Source organism: Chrysemys picta, chromosome 19 (assembly GCF_011386835.1).
Source record: "Chrysemys picta bellii isolate R12L10 chromosome 19, ASM1138683v2, whole genome shotgun sequence".
In the NCBI taxonomy this organism is placed as follows: domain Eukaryota; kingdom Metazoa; phylum Chordata; order Testudines; family Emydidae; genus Chrysemys; species Chrysemys picta.
Window position 1 is genome coordinate 16,026,801 of NC_088809.1, and position 26,693 is coordinate 16,053,493.

Genomic DNA, 26,693 nt, shown 5'->3' on the forward strand with positions numbered 1-26,693 from the left:
ACGAGTTTAAATGACTCCTTGTTGCTGCCGCCCCTATCATGAATGTGTAATTACATCATAGAATCATAGGGCTGGAAGCGACCTCGAGAGGTCATCTAGTCCAGTCCCCTGCACTCAGGGGTTCTCAAACTGGGGGCTGGGAACCCCTGAGGGGGTCGTAAGGTTATTACATGGGGGGTCAGGAGCTTTCAACCTCCACCTCAAACTCCGCTTTGCTTCCAGCATTTATAATGGTGTTAAATATATTAAAAAGTGTTTTAATTTATAAGGGGGTGGGGAGAGTTGCACTCAGAGACTTGATATGTGAAAGGGGCCACCAGTACAAAAGTTTGAGAACCACTGATATTCTAGACCATCCCTGACAGGTGTTTGTCTAACCTGCTCTTAAAAATCTCCAATGATGGAGATTCTACAACCACCCTAAGCAATTTATTCCAGTGCTTAACCACCCTGACAGTTAGGAAGTTTTTCCTAATGTCCAACCTAAACTGCCTTTGCTGCAATTTAAGCTCATTGCTTCTTGTCCTATCCTCAGAGTTTGAGACCATTTTTTCTCTCTCCTCTTTGTGACAACCTTTTATGTACTTAAAAATGGTTATGTTCCCTCTCAGTCTCCTCTTCTCCAAATTAAATAAACCCAGTTTTTTATATCTTCCCTTATAGGTCACGTTTTCTAGACCTTTACTCATTTTTGTTGCTCAGCAAATTAACTCATTTGAACTAAATGGGGTTCCATCCAACTTCTCCCCTACGAACGATGCTTCCTGGGCCCTATATGGCTCATTGCGTTTGTATGGGCAAGGCCAGATTCTGATCTCCGTGACCCCAGTGTAAATCTGAAGCAACTGCACTGAAGTTACCCAACATTTTCACCGGTGTAACCAAGAACAGAATTCAGGTCACTGACCCTATAGTTCTTGTTTATATATTTTCTCTAGGCTGTACATGGTTTATGTCACATAACTTCTTTTCACAAATTATACTCTTTCTAAACACTTGATAGCTTTTTTGGACTCCCTCTTTTCGAATATTGACAAGCCCCCAATTGACAGAGCTCAAAGTGTGGCTTACCCGGGGTCGTATCAAGAGGAATTATTAACCCCGTTCTTACCTGTGAGATTCCTATTTATACAGTCCAACATCACCACTTAATGAGCTCCAATATAATTTGCTACTGATCACCCCCTCCTCGAGCCTTCTCAGTGTTACTAATGATCGTTGTTTATTAATGGCATCACAACCACACTTTGAGGCCCCAGGTGAGATCGGTGCACCCCACTGTGTTTATGGTGCCAGGCGCTGTGCATGCAGAAAATAAGAGCCAAGTCCCTGCTCCGACGATCGTACCGTGTAACGAGACAAGACAAAGTGTGGGTGGACGGGAGGATCTGCACCCCCATTTTACAGATGGGAACGGCGACACCAGGAGAACAACAAAAGGTGGAAGATTAAGCAGTCCCTCCCACACATCTTTATCTTGAACCGTCCTGCTATTCTTGCTGCACCCTCCCTCCCCCTGCTCAGCAGCATCATCGCACTCGGTTTGCACACCCAATTTACGTGGCTTTCAGACCAGCTCATAGCACTGTCTAACTTCACCACTGAGTCTGGCCCAGAGGTTTCCATGGGAGTTCGATCTGCTTACACCAGGGCTGCCTTTGGCCCAGTACGTGTAGCGAGGTGACAGTGAGAAAACGTTGTGAGAATTAGCGTGCAAGTAAGCAGAGCAATGAGAAAAAGAGGGGCTAGAGCTTTCAAATTCTACCAAGAAAGCAAACAGAAAAAGGGAATGAACGTGGTATGGGCCAAGTTACTTGTGCAACTGACAATCAGTGAAGGTAATTGGCCAAGGGACCAGGTTTAACCTCCCTACTTGAAGGTAACCAGTCATTGGATCACAGGTAGTTTAGACAGGAGCTAATATGGAGAAATATACAACAGTGTTTTCCCACCTTGGACGTGAATGGATACCCTACCTCACAGCAGCCCCTCATCAGGGGAGCAGAACATCCCCACTTTCAATAAACTAGGGAAGCGCTACATAGATGCCAGTGGAAATGGGTTTAACTGCTCTGAGCACTGAATCCCAATTCAACAATTCATGTAAACCATTCCAGCATGAAAGTTACGACTGAGACACTTAATCATGAGCAGCTAATGTTCAGCCTTGGAAACGAAGCAATGGTTCCCTGGCTAATGCTCCCAGTCCATTTGAAAGGCGAGTGCAGAATGTTAATTATTCCTTGCCCACTAACCCTTCGTTTCTGAACAGTTACAAATGTGATTTGCCCCTCGGTTGTGATTTTCTGCCTATTAAGCTTTCCTCACTGCACTAACTCAAGCAAGATCCTCACTTGCCAGGGGCTACAAAAAAGTCACCCATCATAATCTAGAAGACAGCCTCACAGTTTCGTCCTCTGATGTGAATTTACAGGCACAAGTGAGGGCCTATAATAGGCTAGAAGTGTTGCCTGAAACCTTAGCGGATCTTCAGCCAGCTGACAAAGTGTTATGTGGGTTCTGCTGACTGAACAAGGAAGATGACTCACTAGTCCACCTGCATATAAGGTAGCTGGGAGTGACTTTTGGAGGGAGAGAGGATCTAGGGTGTGGACTGAACACTTCTGAGGGAGGAGCCTGTAAGAGCAGCCAACCCTGGTGAGAAGCCTTGAGCTAAACTTTTGTTTATTGCTGAACTCTTTCATTAACAAATCAAAACTCCAGAAAGGCAGTGAATTTCGACTCTGCATAGCTGTCCAGCTACATGACTATGCCCACAAGACAGGTAGCTGGATGTCTACATACCCTCCTCTGTGCTCACAGTTATTTGCAGGCACGAAAGGGAAGACCCTTTTGAGACCAGGTCTTAAAGCTTCACAGTAGATACTTTTTCTGCATTGTACATCTGTAAGTTCCTTTAGGATCATGACTTCATCTCTATCTTGCATAGCATCAGGGACACCATGAGTACTTAACCAATATAATATCAATAATAATCTTACCATGGTGGAATGTACCAGTGGGACATTCTAACCCCTGCTGATTAGGTAGCAACATCTACAACGGACAGCAGAATAAGCTAGAAGGCATTGAATGAGCAGACGGACATAATATTCTAAAGTTAAATGTTACAGCAATGCAAACTGGCAAGTTACATTTAGGGGAAACATTTAATGCATGTTATTCAGAGAATGTAGCATGGACTCTGCAAGTATCCAGCTTTTTAGGAATACTGATTTCAAAGAAATATAAAAAGGAGGAAGTATTTGTTTTGGTGGAAAGAAAACCAGCCAAAGACACTTCCAACATTTCAGATGAACACTTCATTTTTTGTTTGTTTGATTTGAAAGCTTGATTAAAATAGAAAAAGAAAGATAATTAAGGTCCCGGTCCTACAAACACATATGCTGAACTTCAAGCGTTTGAGTCAGCTCACTGAAGTCAATGCAACTGCTCTTAAACATATGAACATACACCTCTACCCTGATATAACGCTGTCCTCGGGAGCCAAGAAAATCTTACCGCGTTATAGGTGAAACCGCGTTATATTGAACTTGCTTTGATCCGCCGGAGTGCGCAGCCCTGCCCCGCCCCCGGAGCACTGCTTTACCGCGTTCTATCCGAATTCGTGTTATATCGGGTCGCGTTATATTGGGGTAGAGGTGTACAACCCAAAGGGATCTCCTGGCTCATCAAATCCAGCCTGCTCGTGTTGCAAGCAATCCCATTATACAATCTGATTCAGGAATGTATCAAACTCCTTCTTAAAATTAGTTAGGTTGTATGACCCCACTACTTCTAATGGCAGGCAGTTGCAGAACCTCATTCCTCTGATGGTTAGAAACCTTCTTCTAATTTCCAGCCTGAATTTATTCATGACCAGTTCATACCCATTTATTCTTGTGCCAACACTGTCCTTTAGCAAGCTCCTCTCCCTTTGCACAGTTTACCCCCTTGGTTATTTGAAGGTAAGCACGTGTGTAAATGCTTGCAAGACTGGGACCTAGGTGAAAGAATATTTGCTGCGGGGTGACCAGTGATAATGCTGTCACTCTGGAAATAATTGGAGGATGTGTGTTCTCTGAAGAACATGGCAGAATACGAGATTCTGGCAAGGAAAAGGGGAGGTGATCATTGAAACAAGACAAAAGAAAATATTAACGGAGGGAGTTAGCTGGTAATCACGTTATTACCTTCTGATACTTGTGAGGCCACTGCACATGCAAGTGAAAGAGAAAAGGAAAAACAACAAAGGCAAAAGAAAAGACAAGTTCAACTGGCTGGGATGAAGACTCAGTGTTTAAAAAAGGCTTTGAAGTTGCACAACAATTTACATGATCTGTTTGATTTTCCACCTTCAGACTACATCAGTAATAGCTTTAACATTTTATTATATATATTCATCTGGGGGGGGGGGAGGGGGAGGGAGAGTTAAGATAAGAAAGATTCCTCCTCCTCCTGCTACTCTTCCCGTTCGGTACCAGGACTGGGAGGGTAAGATAGAGCACTTGGGTCTGAACTTCAGACAGCAAAGGGAGAAATAGAAATAAATGTCCCTGAAATATGTTATGGTCGGGTCAATGTAAGATCAAGTGCGTTTCCCTGTTTGTTAGGAGTTTCGAATGGGAGATGTGCCACATCAAAGTCTGGTGGAGGATTGCAAAAAAGGATGCCTGGATGTGTGTTTTTTTTAATTAAAGAACACCGCCTGCCCTACTTTATTAATTGGAATATGGGAAATAATCTGTCAGTGTGGTGGGGAGTTTTGGGAATAGGACAGATGGGGCTGGTGTGCATTTTCAATCAAAGCATATAAAAATTAACATACAGAAAGATTTTTTTTTTTTTTGCGCTAGATTACTTATACTTGATTTTTTTTTCAAAGGCTCGAATTAAGCCTGTTTTGTATCTCTGTGCCTCAGGAAAGAAGAAAAGAAAGACAATTTATAGTGTTTATAGTGCTGGAATTTCAACCCCCTCCTCTTCCATCTCTTTTTATTTTAATACTGAAAGATCATTCCAGCCTAAAAAGGCCTCCAAAGGACTTTTCTCTGAACAGATAACATCAGCGGATTGAAAAGCAATCAGAAAATTAAAATTAAAAAACCTGAAAGTAAAGTTTGTTATTAAATACTTATTTTGAGGCGCTGCCCATAGGGCTATATCCAGCTAGATGGGATTCCTTTCCAGGGTAGCTATTGAGGTACCAAACCCTACTGCTGATATTGAAGCCCTATTTTGATGGCTTACTTGAGAGTTAAGTAGCATATAAAAGATTTGTGCAGACCTATAGTTACAAGCAAGGACATAGAGACTCAGCCGGTCTCTCTCTATCTCAGTGGCGGTAGAAGACTTCACTATTTTGGAGGTGAGATTTTCAAAAGAACTGGTCTGACTTTGCTCCTGCAGGTAAAACTCTCAGTGACCTCAAGGGGAGCAGAGACAGGCCAGTCTAGCTACGATACTTATTTGACCCATTACCAGAGTAGTTGAGCACCCCCAAATCTTTAATGTATTTATCTTTACACACCCCTGTAGGCAGGGCAGTGCTAATACCCCCATTGTACAGATGGGGAACTGAGGCAAAGCGACTTGCTAAGGTAACACAGGACTCTGGGGCAGAGCAAAGAATTGAATCCAGGTCTCCCAAGTGCCAGGCTGCTGTTCTAACGACTGGACCATCTGTCCAACCTTGTGCCCATTTGAAAATCCCACACTTTGATCACAAGGTTGCTGCAGGAACAACAATAATTAACACTTGTTCATTAGTGCCAAGGTGACTTAGTCCCATTCAGTACATAAGAATGGCCAAACTGGGTCAGACCAATGGTCCATCTAGCCCAGTACCCGGTTTCTAACAGCGGCTAGTGCCAGATTCTATAGAGGGAATGAACAGAACAGGGCAATTATCAAGTGATCCATCCCCCATCGTTGCAGTTCCAGCTTTTGGCAGTCAGAGGTTTAGGAACACACCGAGCATGGGGCTGCATCTCTGACCATCTTGGCTAATAGTCATTCTTCATATTTGAGTTTCTTCAGAATTTTTGGTTGACTATCATTTGGTCCGATGACTTATTACCATTCATTTATCAATTCGGGCCAAAACCTCTTCTAATCACACCTCAATCTGGGACAGTTCCTCAGATCTGTCTCCTAAAAAGAATGGCTCAGGTGTGGGAATCTCCCTCACATCCTCTGCAGTGAAGATGAATGCAAAGAATTCATTTAGCTTCTCTGCAACAGCCTGGTCTTCCTTGAGTGCTCCATTAGCATCTTGATCATACAGCGGCGCCGGTGATTGTTTGGCAGGCTTCTTGCTTCTGACTTACTTAAAAAAATTGCTGTTAGTTTGTCTCTCTTCTGCTAGTTTCTCTTTAAATTCTTTTTTGGCCTGCCTAATTATACTTTTACATTTGACTTGCCTGAGTTTAAGCTCCTTTCTATTTCCTCAGTAGGATTTGGCTTCCAATTTTTAAAGGGTGCCTTTTTGCCTCTCACTGTCTGTGTTTACTCTTTTGTTCAGATAGAGAGGCATTTTTGGGTCCTCTGACTTTTTTTTTTTAAATTTGGGGATATACATTTAGTTTGCACCTCCATTATGGTGTTTTAAAATAGTTTCCATGCAGCTTGCAGGCATTTCACTCTTGTGACTGTTCCTTTGAATTTCCATCGAACTACTGTGGTGTATTTCTTTGCTATTTCCCCCCCTACAAAGATGTTAAATTTAATTACATTATGCTTGCTGTTACTGAGCCATTCAGTAATATTCACGTCTAGGACCAGATCCTGTGCCCCACTTAGGACTAAATCAAGAATTGCCTCTCCCCTTGTGGACTGCAGAACTAAGTGCTCCAAGAAGCAGTCCTTTATGCTTTCTAGAAATTTTATCTCCTGTTACTACTGCCACCCGAAACTATTCAATAAAGAAATAATTTTAGATACGGGTTTCCACCAACCATTTATAGCCTTGGTTTAATTTATGCTCTTCATCTCAGCTGGATGATGAAAACAGGCTACTCAGGGCTTGTCTTCACTACAGGGGTAAGTCGACCTAAGTTATGTAGTTTAGATCGACTTATCCCGGTGCCTTCACTGCACTGCAGTGCACTGCACTGATGGGAGACGCTCTCCAGTCAACTTCCTTTACTCTTCTCGGAGTGCTGGAGAACCGGGGTCGACTGGAGAGTGCTCTGCTGTTGATTTAGCGGGTCTTCACTAGACCTGCTAAATCCACACCTGTTGCATCGAAGCAGCGTTTATCCTCCTGTAGTGAAGATAAGCCCTCAGTTTCACTTCTGTTTAGAGACAGTTTCACTGGACTTCCTAGCTTTCAGGCACTTCCCCAATGCTGTTGTGTTTGGGGAACAAACACTGAAAAAGGATGTTTAAATAAAAGCAAAAGAAAAACTGATTTTGATTTTTTTTTAAATGTCAAGGAACCATTCTGTTCTTAGCTTTTAATAAAACCTGTTTTTTGTACAAGAAGCTGGGATTAAATGAACGTGACAGCATCCCTTGAATTTTAATTTTTTCTCTATTTTTTTTTTTAAAGTTTCCAATTGTATGACAGATGAAAGATGATTAAAGCAAAAGCAACGAATATGCAAATGTGTATGTATGTATAATAAAAGGGATAACAAAATACAGATTACTACAGTTAGTGCAAAAATACATTTTTCTTTATAAAAAATGCTTTTTTTGATTAAAGAGCTATTTTAGTGAGAAAACTTGCATTTTGGTCAAAAATTTTCAGGTTGTTGAAATAACCGGGTTCCCCCACCCCCCGGGGTCTTTGACAAAAAACACAAAACCTTCTACTACAAAGTCAGACAATAATTAAAAGTGTTATTCAAGGAAACTAACACTTTCTTCTCCCCTCTCCCCAACCTCTACATAGTACGTAGCATTTCCAATGTGGCCGGCAGGTTGAACTGTTAATACTTCAGCTCTGATCTGCTCCCCACTAAAGGTCTGATTTGATTTGAGTCAGAGCTGTTCACCTAACTGTAAACACACAGGTTTTCCATTAATTTATAGTGTAAAGAAATATTGGGCCAGGATTCACCTCCCAGTCTCATGCCAATATTATGTCCCTGCACCTTCATTGAAATTAAGGCCTGTTTCACCAGATCCAGCGATATGACCGGTCTAGGAACTCAGTGCCTGTTACTGCAGTGGAGAGGGTGCTTTATAAGTGATACACTTTTCAATTAAATTAAGGCCTGATTGAAAGGCTATGGAAGTCAATTGTAGCCTTTCCATTGACTTAAGTGGGCCATAGCTTTGGCTCCATAGGATTAAGAGGGTCTTAAGTATTGCACAAGCCTTGTGCTTAGCAAGGGTGTATGTCACCCAGCTACACCAATCGTTAAACTCACGTCTCTCACCTCCTTGCCACTCCCATCACGGGTTCCTAAATGTTTTCCTCTCTATTGCATTTGCCATCTGCAAGCAATGCTGGCCAGGCAGACAGAAAGCAGTCAACAAAGGAGGCAGCATTTTATCATTTCCATGCATGGCCGATCAGCAGCTGTAAATACTTTTTTAAAAATAAAGTAGCTGGGTGTTTAACTGCAAACTAGGTCTTTCTCCTACTTCTCTGAACTGCGGGTAGTTTAAAAACCGGGCAGGAGACTGAACTATTCTAATAGTGAACAGGAAAGGATTGAGAGAAATTCCTGCAAGATATTTTCTGTGATACCACCTCCCAAGTGCTTTTAAATGTGGGCTTTGACTTCTGAAAGTTTGTCACAACTAAAACAAAGCTGGTCCCCAACAGGCCCACCTATGGCCAAGAAGCTACGATATTTCCTACGTCACCACTAGCAGGTGTTGACACCAGAGAGGCAGCGCTGAGAAGTCCAAGGCTGACCTTGAAAAGACAGGAGGATGGGAAATCAACTTGTGCTAAATCAAGAAGGGGCAAAGCTGAGATGGGAACTTCACAGGCGAGCCCATGTGAGTATTAATTCATTACGGGTTCAAATAGAGAAAAGCAACGAACATTGTTTGGGGCGGTGGATTAAATTCTGAAAGACAGAATACAGCTGCTGACTTAAAATCAATAAAGCGTAATCTCTGTGTTACAGAAAACAACTGAGATGATTCCCAGATAGAGTTCCAGAGGATCTTTAATTGCACATACAGCAAACAAATCTCACCTCTTTCTAGTCTCCTTCAAATATATAGTTTGATGTCTGTCCATACTTCCCTTTGACACATTCTAGCTACTTACAAAACAGCTTCATGGAGGAAAAACACCAACACATTCTTCAGTATATAATTCCTCTAGATGGATGTCATTCTAATTGGAACACTGACTCCAGGATGTTTGAACTACCCACCCATTGCTTTGCATTCATCCATTTCCCACACCACTGTAAAGAAGAGTTGTGACTATGTACTGCAAAGGAGGGAGGAAGTTGGTAGCCAAAAATTAAAGAGATCTGCAGTGAACGCTGGATGTTCGTTACCAAATTCAGCCAGGTCTTTGGGCAGAGTAAAACGCTTCACTTCAGTAAGGACAAAGTTTGAAACCAAGAATCCCCAAATGTTACTCCTTTAGGAGAGGTAATGGGCCGATCGCTCCTTAGGCGAGGTCGTGTCTAGGCTTAGGATTTAGCAAATGATGGCCTGCGATGCAGCCACACCAATCTGCGAGTGCAGGCTTGGAAAGTCCTATTTTGCACCAACTGGGCTCACTGCTGCTTGAAGCCAGTGTAAGCTCAACTAGTACAAACTGCAGCTTTCCTTCTGTACACTTGGGGCTTTTTCACCAGGACAGATTATCCCAGTTGCTGGCCATCAATGGCTGAATCAGGGCCGATGCCAAGTACAGAAAAAGCCCTACTGTTTGTAAAAAGGCTCTGAGGGAAACTTAAAAAAGGACCAGAACTAGATCCCAAGCAGGGGTTAATAGTCTCCAACTGGGCCTTGTCACAGCTGGGGGGCTAGACAAGTGCCACCCTTGAGAGAACAATACCCAGTTGTTCCAGGAGAACAACTGAAAAAAGACAGAGGGGCCGTCTTGAAGGTGGAATTTTTTTTTTTTTTAAATAGCTTTTAAAAATACAAAAGAAGAGACAGTACACAGACCTATTGAGGAGTCAGGTGACAGAGTGAAATACCCCCGCTGCACTCATTCAGTTTTACAGCTGGAGCAAGGAGCAGATCTGCCATAGGAACCTGCTCCATTCCCGGCAGATGGTCCCTGGTTTTGAGGTTCAAAGCCCCTCGAACGCTTCCCATCATGGGTGCCTAGGGATTTTTATAACGGGCGCACAGAAAGGGGAGGAATAAGCTTGGTTTCCAAGTTTAACGATCCCTTCATATGGGATTTCCTGTGGCTTGTTTGTTTCTATTTTTCCTTTCAAGTTTCATGCCAAATAACAGAAATAACTGACACACAGTGGTGGGTGAGAAGTGAGCTCTTTCTGGTGCTACGACATCCTCTCTAGACTGGTTAATCCAGCTACTGTTTTATCACACTCGAAGAGTTGCACTTTGTATTCAGCCAGCACAGCACCACCTAGGACACGTCTATCCTGCAATTAGACACCCGTGGCTGGCCCGGGCCAGCTGATTCAGGCTCACGGGGCTAAGGGGCTGTTTAATTGCAAGGTAGCCATTTGGGCTCCTGGATCCTCCCACTTTGCAAGGTTCTACAACCTGGGCTCCAGCCAGAGCCTGAACATCTACACCGTAAATAAACAGCTCGTTAGCCCAAGCTCTGCACGTCCGAGTCGGCTGGCCCGGGCCAGCCGCAGGCGTTTAATTGCAGGGGGGAGAAACAGGAACTCTGGGCAATACTCATTATATTAAGTTCCAGTCTTTTGTGGTCTTCCTCCACCATACACACAGTTACTCCACATACGTGTCCATGAACAGGGGATACTCCATTTCCTTTTTGCTGCTTAATGCTTCATGCAAGTAGATAACAGTCCTTCAGACCGTGAAAGCAACCCACAGATGAAGCTAGGACCCTCTTTTGTTTTTATGACAGATCCTGTGTTTATCAAGGAACAATGATCATTCACTCCCATCCAAGAAACTTCTCTACTGCATCTGCCAGCTAATAGTAACAGATATTTAAGAGGGTCCTTGTGATAACTATAAAGGGAAGGGTAACAGCCCTCCTGTGTACCATACTATAATCCCTCCTGGCCAGAGACACCAAAATCCTTTTACCTGTAAAGGGTTAAAAAGCTCAGGTAACCTGGCTGACACCTGACCCAAAGGACCAATAAGGGGACAAGATACTTTAAAATCTTGGGGGGGCAGAAGGCTTTTGTTTATGCTCTTTGTTTTGGTGGTTGTTCGCTCTTGGGACTAAAAGGGACCAGACATCAATCCATGCTCTCCAAATCTTTCTGAACAAGTCTCTCATATTTCAAACTTGTAAGTACAGCCCGGCAAGGCGTGTTAGTTTTATCTTTGTTTTCTCATCTTGTAAATGTACCTTTTGCTAGACTGTTTATCTCTGTTTGCTGTAACTTTGAACCTAAGGCTAGAGGGGGTTCCTTTGGGCTCTTTAAGTTTGATTACTATGTAAAGTTATTTTCCATCCTGATTTTACAGAGATGATTTCTTTCTTTCTTTCTTTCTTTCTTTCTTTCTTCCTTTCTTTCTAAGCCTTCCTTTTAAGAACCTGATTGATTTTTCCTTGTTCTAAGATCCAAGGGGATTGATCTGGACTCACTAGGAATTGGTGGGGGGGAAAGGGAAGGAGGGGGGGATGATTAATTCCTCCTTGTTTTAAGATCCAAGGGGTTTTGGATCAGTGTTCACCAGGGAATTGGTGGAAGAGTCTCTCAAGGCTACCCAGGGAAGGGAGCTAGCCCTTGGGAGTGGTGGCAGCGGACCAGATCTAAGCTGGTAGTTAAGCTTAGAAGTTTTCATGAAGGCCTTCACATCTGTACCCTAAAGTTCAGAGTGGGGAAGGAGCCTTGACATCCTAGATCTGCATTTTAAAAATGCGGGAAGTTTCAAGGAAATACCACCAGCATAAATGTGGGAATTAGGAGTCAGCCGTCCTCATCCGGGTGGCATGAATTCCACCAGATTCACCACACAAGCAAGGCTTGGACCACATTCAATGCGAAATTGGGGCAACAGCAACTTTCTCCACACTGGTGAAGGGAGTGCATTATTAGAGCCATGTAACCTCCGAACTGACAATACACTCTTAGTCATTGCCCTGCTTAGGCAAATGGGCATCTCCTCTTACCAGGTTTGGGGATGAGTCCTTGAAAAGGCCTGGAAAATAGAAGGAGAAAAGAATACTTAGAATGAAGCCAAGGCAGAAAGCAGGCATGCCTACACTGGCGGTTGTTGTGAACAGCAATTATACTTGTTAGTCATTATTTGAGAGTTAGTGACGAGGCCCCAGTCAGGATCAGGGCCCCGTTGCGATGGATGCTATACAAACATATAAGCTCATCAGAGCAGGGACCATATCTTCCTACTTCATCTGAAGCACAATGCAAGAGAAGCAGTGTGGCCCAATGGAAAAAAAGCACTGGACTGGGCTTCAGGAGGTTGGGTGCTCTTCCCAGCTCTGTTACCGATGCACTGTGAGACACTGGACAAGCTGCTTCTCGTCTCTCTTTCCACTTCCTCCCTTTGTCTGTTTTGTCTTTTTAGACAGCGAACTCATCAGGGCCAGGACCGGCTCTCACTATGTGTATGTGCAGGACCTAGCACGATGGGACCCTTGGATCTCAGTTGGGCTTCTGGGCACTACACTCAAAGAGCTTCACAAGGGAGGTCAGCATCATTATCTCCACTTTGTAGATGGGGAAACTGAGACAAAGGGAGGTGAACCAATTTATGCAAGGTCACCCAGTGACAGAGCTGGGAAAAGAACCCAGGGTCTCCCCAGTCCAGTGCCCTAGTCATTAAGCCACCCTGCCTGCACTCTCAGGAGTTAGTGGGGTTCTGAGCCACAGCCCACTGAAGTCAACGTTAATCTTTCCATTGTTTTCTGCAGGCTTTGGTTCAGGCCCTTGTTGCACAGCGTCTGACCAACTCATCTGAGAGGGGTTAAAAAAAAAAAAAAGGGAACAAACAAATTCAGTTATACCCTTCCCAAAGCTGCCACTAACCCCAGCCATTGCCGATTGGCTGATTTCCTGGAAGCCACACAGTTGGAGCAACACAACCCAACTGACCCAGCACAGCTTGTTGTAATAATCCCCCCACACACACACACACACAACACAGCACAACACTTAAGAGGGAGCACCCCTCAATGCTTTCTCATTAGAGACTTGGCACCCTGCGGTGACAGGAGACAAAGGGTGACTTTTCATTCCTGTGATATTTACACCCAGGTACTTATTTTTAATATGATCTGCCCCCACCCTGACAGGCAGCAACTGAACAGAAAGGAAGAAGAGGAAAAGGAGGGGAAACCTATATTTTATAGCCCACTTCTTTCCGTCAAATTGTTAACTGCCAGCTTAATTGTTGTCTCTCAGCAGGATGGAAGCCTGTGTCATTAGAGTGTATTTATAGCCTTTCCCTTGAGGGGGACTGGCAGCACATGTGATGGATTCAGCCTCAGAGATGTAAGCTCAGGCACATGCAGCGGTCACTGGCACTGGGACCATGTTCCCGCCCCCCACAGGCTGCATGGCAAACAGCCCTTAGGGAAACATACCTTGTCACTGTGAACTTGATTTTGTCAGCCACAGCTAATATTCTCTCCAGGTTCTGAGAACCAAAAGTGCACGGTTTCCTGAACGGAATTCCAGGGGGGAGCCCCTCAATAATCACAGACCCTGGGTTGCTTTTAATCCGTTTGTATGGCACTTGCACCGGGTACTTGATTCCCAAGGCCTCGCCTGGAAGAAAAACAAACCATAGATGCATCTCATATTTAGGATTCAAGCAGGATTTCAGATATCCGGTCCGGCCTCAACTCCTGTTATTCCACACATGTGCAAAATCTCCCCACCTCCCCCCACCCAAAGTGCACGATCGAGTACAGAACCAAATGTGTGAGCTGCTTAATGGAGCATGTCAATCTTTAGATCAAGGACCAACATTTTCAGGGCCATCACCATGGGGACGATCAGAATGGAATGGTCCTGAGGCAAGTAGTGAACGCACAGAGCCGCAGCGAAGAGCTGATGAAGCAAAGGAGAGACAATTAGGGAGCTAAAGCTACATTAAAAAAAAAAAAAAAAAAAAAAAGAAGAAAAGGGAAAAAGATAAAGGGCATCCTAAGCTGGTGATCAGACGGTACGGTAGGAAGGATGGAAAGGTAAGTGCAAGTCACTCAGGGACATTATTTGGGGCAATTTCCATTCCATTTCCCTACCCCCATGTCCATCCGCTGGAGTAAGACCAGCGGCTTCCTCCCAAGAAAATGCGATCACACGTTGGATGGGAGAGAGCAGCTACATTGGGTAGACTCCTTGGACTATGCTCCAAGGGAGGAAGGAAGGCCCAATGGTTAGGGCACTAGCCTGCCACTTGGGAAACCTCCGTTCAGGTCTCGGCTCCACCACAGACCTTCCATGTGAGCTTGGCAATCACTAACTCCTCTGTCTCAGTTCCTGATCTATAGATAATAGCACAGAGGTGTTGGCGGTGGTGCTCAGATAGTCTAGCAAGGGGGGGCCAAGTAAGCATCACAGACACATCCCCAAGGAAACACACAGGTAGACAGAAAGGACCTGCCTCCCAAATGCCCTACTCAGTGGCTGATACTCTTCGTTTATAGTCACTCCAGTCCTCCCCTCCCCTACACACTCCTTCCCTCCACGCCTAGCACCAGGAGTTCAGACGCATCTTCCTAGCTCTACAACCCTCTGCTAATGAAATTACCATCTTCATCCTTCAAGGTGGGGGGAGAGTGGGGGTTGAATCTGTCTAGGAACTGCAAGCAGCATTAACAAATGACGCGTGCTCCCGATCACACAAATCTTTCCTGCTGAGTAAGAGTCGTCTACACTACCAAAGCCTTCAACAAAAGCCACTTATCCGCCCCCTCAGAGAACAGAACCACCATTCCGTTTTAATCCATGCGCAAGTGCCATGTCCCACATGTGACCCTCAGAACAACAACTGCTCGAAATGAAAAGGGGGAAGCCGTATGAAACCACCCAGGGAGAGGTGATCAAAACAGAAATTCAGAGGAACAGGGGGATAGGAAAGGGAGAAGACACAGAGAAGGGAAAGATTCAGGGAAAAAAAGAAAATCACCCTGATCTCTCACCGTATTTCTTGTTGAACAGATCTTGGACTTGCTCCCTTAGAGTGTTAGCAATATCTATTCTTGAAAGCCTGGCGTCATAATTTTCTGTAAAGTAAAGAAACAATTATGGACTTTGGCTGTTCAATTAAAAGGCACTCTGTGACTTTTAAGTAATACAATTTTCTAATTATAGGAAAGTCCTCATCTAGCAATTAACCAGTCCCTAGAGTAGGCCATTCACACGCCTTAAAAACCAAAATAGTTTCAACAGAAATAGATATTTTTCTCCTATTCTCTAAGAACGCTGAGCAAGAGCTGCATTAAATCCGAGATTCAATCATCGTCATTACTGACATTACACAAAATAACATAAACCTCAAGCCACGCTCTGCAAGAGGCAGGGAGCGTTCTGAACTGGTGCTCTAAGAGGATGCGTTTTGCAGAAAAGATCCTGAAGAAGTCAGGGACCTGGTTACTGCAGTCAGCCATGGTGCTCAGGAATTAGCTAACCAAAGAGGCAGGGATGTTGTGGACAACTCTGACAGATGTCTCCCCTGGAGAGGATGGAGCTGTAGAAAATTTGGATCATGGGTTACACCAATTTACTCCAAATGAGGATCTGGCCCTTGGTGTCCAGGACCCTCTGTATGTGCCATTCGAGAAGGCCTGACATGTCCATAGGAGAATTAGGATGTATTGAAATCTTTTCATTAAGACCTAAGTGAGTCTCCCATTCAGGCCACATGCATCCGTTGTGATGATGTGCAAACTGATGCGGACCCTTTTATTAGAGCTGAACAGGCACTGGTGGAGAGCCACTGTCCAGGACAGCAGCCATGTAGATAACAGCTATTGCTGGTGCAAGAGTCCCCATGGACTGCTCCCCAAACCTCTACCAGACCACTGTGCAGATTTACCAGCATTCCCTTGCACTGGCAATGAGAAACGGACCAATATTGTCAGCAATATCCTAGACACTTTGTCACCTTCTACACTAGCTAACAGGGGAAGAGTTTATCTTGGAGGGTTGACTCTGTTTAGACCAGAGCAGTGATAAGTCAGCCACGGGAAAACTCAGAAAGTCCCAGCACCACCACCAAACAGTTCCTTTGTGAGGGCTGCTCAGGCTGTATCTACACTATGAGCTAGGGGCGTGATTCTCCTGCTCACGCGCACACGTATTTGCGGTGGCTCTCATCAAGCTAATGCAACTATAAAGAGCAGCGTGGCCACGATAACACAGGTAGCAGCCGCTGCGGCATGGCTTAGGTACGTAGTCGGCACAGCTAAAGCCATGCCTTCACTGCCACGTCCCTCAATGAGTACCTTGGGTGTCCAAGTGCCAAACCAGACCACCGTAAGGTATAACTTAGAGAATTTTTCACTTGACCACAGCTCAAAGAGCCGGGAAGCGATTCATACTCCGAATACCCCACTAATGCATCCGCCTACTTATACCAAGTCTGAGTTCGAATTGGCACGAAAGATTCAGACGGCATGTTAGAGGGCAGGAACGTTTGGCACTTCTTCTAGGAAAGGCAAATGGGCACACCGGTTGCTTACACTGAGTCTAAATTTGGCTGCGTGTGTATCTAATTCCAAGTCATTCTTCAGTCTAGGTCCGCTCCACAGTCAATGGGGGTCTTTCCACTGATTTCAACAACCCCTGGGCCAGGCCTTTCACCTGCAAAGGTCCGTGCGCTTTGCCGAGAAATAACATATAGAGAGTAATAATAAAATAAATAATAATATATGGAGATATCCGATCTCCTAGAACTGGAAGGGACCCTGAAAGGTCATCGAGTCCAGCCCCCTGCCTTCACTAGTAGGACCAAGTACCGATTTTTGCCCCAGATCCCTAAGTGGCCCCCTCAAGGATTGAACTCACAACCCTGGGTTTAGCAGGACAATGCTCAAACCACTGAGCTATCCCTCCCCATTATGTTCTTATGCCTGCCAAGCCTTTAAATCACACTGCTGCCTGGGACCTTTGCTACATTCATCTCCTCAACGCCAATACTTCCATGCCATTACATGAACCGCGTGTTCTGTCTTCTGCATGATGGATTGCTAGCACTCACCGGGGCAGCCAGGAGGAAGAATGTTCTTGTGGTGAAGGTACTACCCTGGGATTCAGTTATCTGCCCCACTGCAGGCTGTGTGTCTGACAAGTCATTGTTATGTCTGGGCCTCATTTTCCACATCTGGGAAATGGGGTGATAACACTTCCCTCCCTCCCAGCAGTGTTGTGCAGATACATACATTAGTGACGGTGGCATGCCCCAATACTGTGCTGATGGGGGCCATACTAGTACCTAGACAGACAGGCATTGGCTATATGCTGTAAATGCCACTATACAAAGATATATTAACAAGAGGTGTAGTACTGCCGTCTCATCGCCCCATAGCCATAGCCAAGTACATTCCAACCCCCCTGTGGGTTTATAGAAGACTGACATGGAAAAGCTCTTTTAAATGCACTTCAGACTCAGGAGATCTTTCCAGATGCTGCCCAGTCTTACCTTGAAAGCCCTGTCTCTTCACAGCGTCATCGACAAGGGAGTCACTGGAGTCTCTCTCGCTGGCTGCAAAGACAAGGGACACAGCAGGAAGCGTTAGGACTACCTGTGCAACTGAAGCAACAACAAACAAGGCTCTAATTTTCAGAGCGGCTGGGTGTCCGCTGCTCCCAGTGCACTGAATGTGTTCACAGAACTCTGAGAAGTCAGGCCTAAAAGACTACGGAGGTAGGGGAAGGAATGCAGTGCTTTGGAAACTGTTCTGATTCCCTTCACGCTTCATTATTGATGCGAGTTATCTGTAAGTTTCAGAATCCTACCCATAGCTCCTGGGCTGTCAGAGGTAGTCTCCTTCACTCCCTCAGCAAGAAGCTCTGGTCTGGAAAACATTGAAAAAACAAGATGAAGCGTGAGTGAGGATCCATTCCTGTAAAGCTTCGAGTTCTTACTACTACGATCTGTCCCCTAGGATAACACTCGTGCCCACGAACCCAACACACACATCTGGCTAATGCAATTTTAAACCTCTTGCAGTACAATAAGGCAAGCTTGAAAATCATTTTCATGCCAGAAGAGTCTTCAGCGAGCCAGTGTAACACCCTATGGGATAAGATTAAGTTCAGAGCTGCTGAGCATCTTCTATTGCATGCAAGTACAACGCAGTTCCTCTCCGTAGACAATGCAGTGCAGAAAATTTTATTTATAATAAAAAGTGAACCAGGATAGGACACTGGTTCCTGTTACAAACCCCACATACAGGTGTTTAGAGTTGTACTACAGAGAAGTAGATTTGAAGGAGTGGGACAGGTGATAAGACAAATCACAAATGCTGAACCTGCTGTCAGTTTGCAGATCAAGTATTGGTTGGATGCCAACCAAATTCTGCGCCCAACTTTTATTTTCCATTTCAGCTGCCATCCAGCCTTGCCTCCACTAGTCCCCTCATCTGCGAGGGAGAGGTTGTGCCCAAGAGCAGATTAACACATGTCTAGCAGCCAGAACGTAAGCACTAATACCACTTCCTTAGCAAGCCAGAGGCTCCAGAATTTGAAATCATTCCGAGAGAGACAGTAAAAGGTGTTTGAGGCATAAATACCAGACATCTCTTGAACTCTGACCCTAAAAATCTGTAACTGGGCAGGACCAGAGAACATGTTCCAACATCTCCTCTGTGCCCCCTCTCATCCAGTCAAGCTTAGATGTCTTATCAATTTATTTCATCTGGTTGGGGAAATAAAACACAATCTTAAATTGGATTTCTACAAAGCTAAAGGCCTGCAATTATACCACCTACAGCTGTGATTAAATCAGGTCATCTAAGATAAGAAGAGCTAGGCTGGATTAGCACTTAGATGGGAGACCTCCACCTAGGGGAGTTAGATGCCAGCCTGCCATTGAAATTAATGGGGGTTATAAAATCTAATTCCCCTCGGTGGCTTTGAAAATCTTAGGTGCTGCAGGAAGTTTTGCTGCTGATGCAGTAAAGTGATTTCCTCCATTTAATTCCGCACTGCTATAATGTCCCGGCATGGTGTTACGGAGCATTCAATTGCTGGAGGTGCGGCCTGTCACGAGATGTAAAACCAAGCCTCTGCCCATTTGTGGTCACGGACTATCCTGTGGTGCTTTCCTCAGCATTGACCTCAGCATTTATGGACAAATTATAACTGCAGTTTCTACTGGGTACAGAATTCTTCTCTCCTTCCTGGCCTACGCTGTTGTGCCGTGTTGCTGTTGGCTGCTTTAACAGTTGCTCTGTTTTAGTTGTGGCTAAAAACCGATGCATGTGTATGTCAGAGTCCCCCCACCCTCAAACACATCCTTGTTACTAGTGGAGATGGAACCTGGGATGTTCAGCACTAAAAGCAGAGTCTTCTACTGTCAGAGCCAAAGAAACAACTCCATCAGCTGGCAGTAACAGCAGGCCTTTATCCAATATATGCACCAGCCACTAGATGGAAACCTAACATACTCAGCCAGCAGGTTATACATATATACAAATAGTTTTATACGATCAGTCTGTACACGGCTTTGTTGTAATTCTGGAGGAAAGGCCTTATATAAACACAAGACTGTCACATAGCCTCACATCCTACAAATTCAAATGCATCAAGCCACACTTCCAGGGAAGTTCTGTAGTCAGCGCTTCCCTCCAAGCAATGACTTTGGATTCCAATAGCAATGACCTACGTAGCACTTGACCCAGAGACTTAAAGGTGGCAAGCTTTGTATCCTATTACAAATCCTCTGAGCCAGGCAGTGCCACCCTTCCCTCCCCGCAAAGCACATGAGGAGGAGGTCAATGATATCATCGCTTCCTTTGAGCAATTGTTCAAACAAAGTAACCATCTGATCGCTTTCATAGGGAACATTCATTGCAGAAGATTAAGCTCCGGATGTGTTCCAGGTAATTTATGGAACACAGGTCTCTTCTTTAGAAGTAAAAGCACAAACAGTAGCATAAGGTGCAGCCTCCCTGAGAGATTTGCAGATACTGTACCAATAAGAGGTTAACCAGACTTGCCTTACCTCTTAATGACAAACTGGATGCTGTTGCTAGCTTGCAGTATCTTTTTCAGCTTTGCAATCCCAAAGCAGTTAGGACGCCGGAGTAAGATGCCTTCAGGCAAACCCACCACAAACAGGTCTTCTGGGTACATCAGGAACTTGGCGTAGGGGACTTTGACAGGCTCCGAAATTCCTATGGCTTTAGCTGAGTAAGGATCAAGTCTCATTAGTTCATTTGGCCTTCAAGTTGGGCCCAAGTAAAACTGACATCACACCCTATGTTTTGGGGGGAGGTTCACACACACACACACACACACACACACACACACACACACACACACACACACACACTCCTGGGCGTGTCTTTATGAACCTGAGTCATACAGACTGTAGAGCACCCTATGGAAAGAAGAGAAAAATCTACTAAACGATCCTGGGTTTTATTCTGAATTTGCTTGTTAAACGTAACATGTAACCTGCCTCTCAACAATGTACTTGTTACTGAAAACACTGGGAGACACTCTCTTAAAGCAACAGGGACCCCCATGTCTGTATCCACATAGCTCTCCCTCTCTCTGCAATTGCCCGATTTCTGGAACAGAAGGAGGAATTGCACACAGAATCACCATATTGTGACAGTTCTGTAGTGCAAATTTAACCCCCTGGAGGGGTGTATTACAGGCCTCTCCCTGGGCCATCTTGACCAACACACTAGCTTTTGAACTGGGGACTGCCACAGCTAAATGCACAAACTGCTACAACTTGAGCTCGAGAGCTCAGGCTCCCCACCTGGGGCTGTCACAGACTCCTATCCTCTGCAGATTAGCACAGAGCTGCCCATATCACATGCACTCACCACTGGGTTACACAGGCCAAGCCATGGCTATACACAGTCAAGAACCAAGTTCTAGCGTGGTCTTAGGTAACTTTCTACTGTTATAGAGGTGGTCTGGGAGAACTTAATGCTGGTGAAAGGCACTGGACTGACAGGCCTGGTGACTGGAATCCTCCGTGTATCTTAAACATGTCCTACCAAGACACCTTAACTTTGATGTGGAGGGACAACTTTGAAGGGCAAGAGCGCAGCTCCCGGCCACTCCACAGAAGCTAGCACCAAGGGTGGTAGTTAGTGACAACACTTGCAGTGCTTTCGTGATGAGGACACTCGTCCACTAAGAACCAGACTGAGGACACAAGCTCAAGATTCAAAAGCGCTTGGCTCACAGCAGCTCCCCCTCATTGTTCTCTGTGGAGAAAGTGGGGATTTCTCCATTGTATTCATTGGGAGCTCAGCTCTTTTGAAAATCCAGCCAACAGGCTGCTGAACAGCCATCACAGAGCAACAGCTTTTGGTCAAAAAGAAAAAAATAAGACCCTGGGCTGAACATGAGCTAGCAATTTGGAGCTGACAGGCTCTACTCATTGCCAAACCTGGGAGTAATCCAGTTCCCACTGGAAACCTATTGTGAAGTCTAACGCTCTTTAATAAACTAGCGTCACCAGGAACAGAACCTCTCTACAGATCATTTCAGTCTTGCAGAACAATGGCAAACCAATTTGTTTCAACCATCCTAGAAAGCGCTTCCTGTTTTAAAGATGCCTTCTGATCTAAAGCCACCCACACTTAATGTGGAACTGATATGCTTTCTAAATACGTATAAAAACCCCATAACCCCACCATCACCCACCACAAATAAGCCCAACCACCCAACAACCCATTTTAAGATCCTAATTCAATCCACAGAATGGAAGGTTTAGCCTTAACATGACAAATAAGTACATTTTTAAAACACATTTGAAATCCCATTTCCTCTTTCTTTTAACTGCCAAGACCTCAGCTCAGTGAAGGGTGTTTCTCCAGCAAAACTTGCCCATAGCAGCTTAAGGGTTGCAGCTCCCCTGCTCTGCTTCTGGTGTTTGTGACATCAGCCCTTGTGGGAGGTTCGCAAAACCTTGAATTCTGATTGTGACAGGCCCAGAAAACTTTGTTTATTCTCAAAAGGTTCTTGTAATTTTCCATGTCCCTTTCTGTTCCGCAGTTGTGTGTGTGTGTGTGTGTGTGTGTGACGTTCACCCTGAACTCAACCAAGATCTGCAGACCAGGGCCCTATTTTACTGAGTGGGGGACACTGTGGAAGTGAATAACATTTTCCCAGGAGAAGTGGGAAGCACTTTTGAAAATCTGGACTCAAATGAGTTTCTCAAGGATGCACGGTGTAAGAATGGAATCCAGGTTTCCTGGCTCTCAGTCCAGTAGTCTATCCACTGGACCACCCTGCTGTACTCCACTGATGACTTTTTACAATCCCCCCCTGCCCCGCAATACCTTGGCACACTCCAGAGCAATCTTATTGAAAAGGCTTCCTAACATTTTCAAACAACAGAAAAGGAAAATACTCCAGCCCTTTTCCACTGTGGTAGAAAGTGTGTGGGTCACGGAGGCAATTCCTGGGCAGGTAGTAGCCAGCTAGAGAGATTTTTTTTCAGGAAATCAAGAGGAAGAATTGCAATAGCAAGGTCCGGTGAGAATCCCAATGCATTTGTAAGCCCAGCAGATAGCAAATGAACAAATTAGACTTCACGTTCAGTCAACAAGCGGTTTGGAAATAGTAGGTGACAGCTCTGAACAATTAGCTAAATTCTTAGCTCCCTAAGGCAGAGACCGGCGCTCAGCATTAAGAATGATGGCTAATGAACATCTTACCGTATCGCGTGTTGAACAAAGTTTCAACTTGTTTCCTCAAATGACTTAAAACGTCACCTAGGCCATCTGGAAAACAAGAGAAACACACTGACAAATAAACCACCTCTAACCCCAGGTACGTACAATAAAGCTGTCGGGACAGCCCTATTCTCCACTGACCTGGAGAGGCCCTCTTAAAACCTCTGCTCCTTTACAGCCAGTGCCATTCCTTTTAGCAGCTGCCACCAAACTCCATCCGCACCAGGAATGGGGGAGCGACATCATGAAGAGTCACTGGCAAGCCCCACAGCTGACAAAAGATCAAGTGGTTCTTGTGACCAGTGACGCTGATCTCAGCTCCCAGGCAAGATGGGTTTTCCCAGTCTCCTTCAGCCCTAGGGCAACATCGGAGACTCGGTGCTATAGGTTGACGGGCCAGATGTTTTTCAGAGGCGGCAGTATTGTGTCAGATCATAGCGTGCATTGAATGATGTGAATGGAATCACAGAGGGGTAGGAAGGATTCCTCAATTACATTGTTTTGCATCTGTCTCATTCTTGATGGTGATATAATTTATTTCTCCCGTGCGGTTTTATTTATTTATCTATATATTGATATCCTTTCATCTCCCTGCGTCACACCCAGTGGGAAGTGTCATGATTTTCATTCATATCGGCTCTCTATTTTCACAAGTATGTTGTTGTTTTAAAATGGCTAGTTTCTTTCCGTACATGCTACTATTCGATCTCGTCATATTTATGTTGTTATCCACTCAGCCCAATACTTTTGGTTCAGCTGAGTTCCTCTTGCTGATTAATGGCAGCAGAACAAAAGTACCATAAGCTCAGGCACAAACACGGGTAATTGTTTGTTTAAAAATGTCTCATCCACACAGTATCAGGTTAAAAATTAAAAAATCAGATAAAAGTCAATTTACCAACAATGTAACTATTTAAGAGAGGTTAAAAGATGGGCTCTGTCCTTTAATTTTTAGCCATATAGTCCACACAGTCAACCTATGGCACTCATTCCCATGGGATGAAAAGTATAACTGGGTTCAAAAAAGAATTAGATAAGCTCATGGAGGATATTAGCCAAGATGGCCAGGGATGCAACCCTATGCTCCAGGTGCCCCTAAACCTCCAACTTCCAGAAGCAGTGACTGGACGACAGGGGATGGATCACTCAAAATTGTCCTATTCTGTTCATTCCCTCTGAAGCATCTGTCACAGGCCACTGTCAAAAGATAGGATACTGGGCTAGACGGACCATTGGTCTGACCCAGTATGGCTGTTCTTATGCAGGAAAACATCAGTTTTGGAGATAACTAGAAAGGAACAATGCGATCAAAATGAACCCATTCAAAAAGATGCAGTGCCATATATTTATTATTCTAGTTTGTATTACAGGTCCCAACTGAGATCAGGGCACCATTGTGCTGGTGCTGTACATACACAGAGCAGACGCAATCTCTGTCCCAGAATGTTTACAATCTAAATAGCCAAGACCGACAAAGGATGGGAGGAGAAGCAGAGGCACGGAGGGGAAGTGGTTTGCCCAAGGTTACACAGTAGGTCAGGGCCGATCCAGGACTAGAACACAGGTCTCCTGACTCACTCATCGGTGCTGTACCTACTAGACCATGCTGCCTCTCTGACAAATAATATTATTATATAGACTAGAATAAACTGTATGGATAATTATCAAGTCCTCAAGAATTAACACCGCCATTTTCAGGAAAATAAAAAGGGGTGACCTTCGATACAAGGCACACGTGGCCTGAATCAAAGTTCACACCACTCTCACATTGTTCTGTAATCTCTCCGTTTTCAATCTCTCTCCCTTCACTCCAACACAACACATGACTCATTGTTTGGACCACTTAGAGATAAACAGGCCTATGACACAACACTGAAATAACACTGAGAAATTGTGCTCCAAACCCTGAAGAGTTGTTTCCATTTTTGTTGTTCATTTAGTCTCTGGTCCAGCGGCAGACAGGAAGGCATTCCCGCCTTCACTACTAACCTCCACGCTACTCTGTGGCCAGATGAACAGCTGACTGGGATGGCCAATATTTCTCACTTTGGGGAGCTGCTAATTCAGGGCTTGCTCCTGCATCATTTAAGTCAACGGGAGCTTTGCTACTAACCTCAGCGAGCACACAATCAAGCTCTTAGTGACATGACTTGGACAGACTACCAAAAGTAAAGGATTTAATCATCACTGCAATTTATACTTAAAAAATAACCCCCAAACCTGCAGCTGATACCATAGGCGCTGAGTCCGGGGGTGCTCCAGGGCTGGAGCACCCACGGAAAAATATTGATGGGTGCTCAGCACCCACCAGCAGCTCCCTGTGGCCCCGCCCTGCCCCCCCTGCTCCAGCTTACCTCCACCTCCACCGCGAGTGCGCCACTGCGTCCTGCTTCTCCCCCGTCCCTCCCAGCGCTTGCGCTGCAAAACAGCTGATTCACGGGGCAGGGAGGGAGGGGGGAGGAGGGGGAACGCGGCGCGCTGGGGGAAGAGGCGGGGCCGGGGCAGGGATTTGGGGAAGGGATCCAATAGGGGCAGGGAGGGGGCGGAGTTAGGGTGGGGACCTTGGGGTGGGGTTGGAATGGGGGCGGGGCCAGGTACAGAGATGGGGTGGAGTTGGGGCGGGGCCAGGGGCGGGAAAAGGGGTGGGAGGGGCAGGCACCCACCGATACCAGAGAAAGTTGGCGCCTATGGCAAGTAAATTTGCTGGGATCAATTCTCAGCTGGTGCAAACTGAAGCGATTTCACGAACGTCAATGGAGTGATGTTGATATACAACCAATCAGGATAGATCTGACGATCTAGTCATTGAAATACAAAGATGCGCTTCTGAACAGGGTGGCTGGGAAGCTAGTTACCTTGCCAAGAATTTAGAAGGTCCACCCAATGCAGTCTGTCTACAGCCATCTGTTTTCTCTTGTTTTATACTCAGATTGGAAGCTCGCTGGGGCAGTGACTGTCTTTTTGTTCTGTGTTTGTACAGCACTAGCAAAATAGGGTCCTGGTCCCTGACTGGGCCCTTTGATCATACAAATCATGATAAATAATAAAATAAAATACAGCTGTTTTAATCAGGCTTTAAACAAACCTGAGATTATCAGAGGATAAGCTGGCCCGCTTTTATTACAAATTCACTCTTACCTTCCATCGGCTTTTCTTCGTGTCTTAAGTCCTGGCTGGGCTCTTTATCTGAAACTGGAAGGAAAGCAAAGGTTTAGCAGTTTCTCTTGCATAAATCAGTCAACGTTCCCCAAGACGCCTCAAGGAGCAGGCATGAGAATTTGCTTGAGGCTAGAATGAGGGATGAAGATACAGCCAGATGCGCTAGCTAGCTAAATGGAGTATCTTCCTCCTATGCTGGGAAAAACAGTCCAGTGTATAGCCAGCATTTCCCAGAGAACAGAACCCACAAAGCAGAGAAGTTTGGGGACTGCCCCCCCACCCCCACTTCAGTCAACAGAGCACAAAGTGGAGTGACACAGGACATGCCTTCTGGTCCATCTTTCTGACAGTCTGTAAGGGCACTGTCTGGTCCCCAGCGAGCAAGGGGTTTATCTCGGCTCAGATTCACATCTCCTTTCACAGGTCCCCAGAGCAAAGGCTATAAGAGGGGCTATTTAGGCTGTAGGGAGCTGCCTTTGGGGAAGGTCAGAAGAGGTCTAGGTTGAATCCGGGCCACAACCTTTTCTCGTTAGTCTCTCTCGATTACACTAAATGATTCTGCTTTCATGTTACAAACATTAAC

At 45.1% G+C, this 26,693-nt stretch overlaps 1 protein-coding gene across 16 annotated transcripts in view; it reads right to left on the reverse strand.

Moving 5' to 3' along the window:
- GTF2IRD1 (GTF2I repeat domain containing 1) overlaps positions 1 to 26,693 on the reverse strand; it is a 174,489-nt gene that overhangs the window by 22,116 nt on the left and 125,680 nt on the right. For all 16 annotated transcript variants that reach the window (XR_006176255.2, XR_006176254.2, XR_006176253.2 and 13 more), the window contains 8 exons: positions 26,090 to 26,143; positions 22,934 to 22,999; positions 20,251 to 20,434; positions 18,042 to 18,100; positions 17,725 to 17,787; positions 15,224 to 15,307; positions 13,661 to 13,844; positions 12,227 to 12,255 (listed from right to left, as the gene is read on the reverse strand). Coding sequence is in view for 12 of the 16 variants with exons in the window: in XM_065573179.1 (XP_065429251.1) it covers positions 12,227 to 12,255; positions 13,661 to 13,844; positions 15,224 to 15,307; positions 17,725 to 17,787; positions 18,042 to 18,100; positions 20,251 to 20,434; positions 22,934 to 22,999; positions 26,090 to 26,143 (723 nt within the window). In the remaining 4 variants the exon portion in view is untranslated. The remainder of the gene's footprint in view (positions 1 to 12,226; positions 12,256 to 13,660; positions 13,845 to 15,223; positions 15,308 to 17,724; positions 17,788 to 18,041; positions 18,101 to 20,250; positions 20,435 to 22,933; positions 23,000 to 26,089; positions 26,144 to 26,693) is intronic.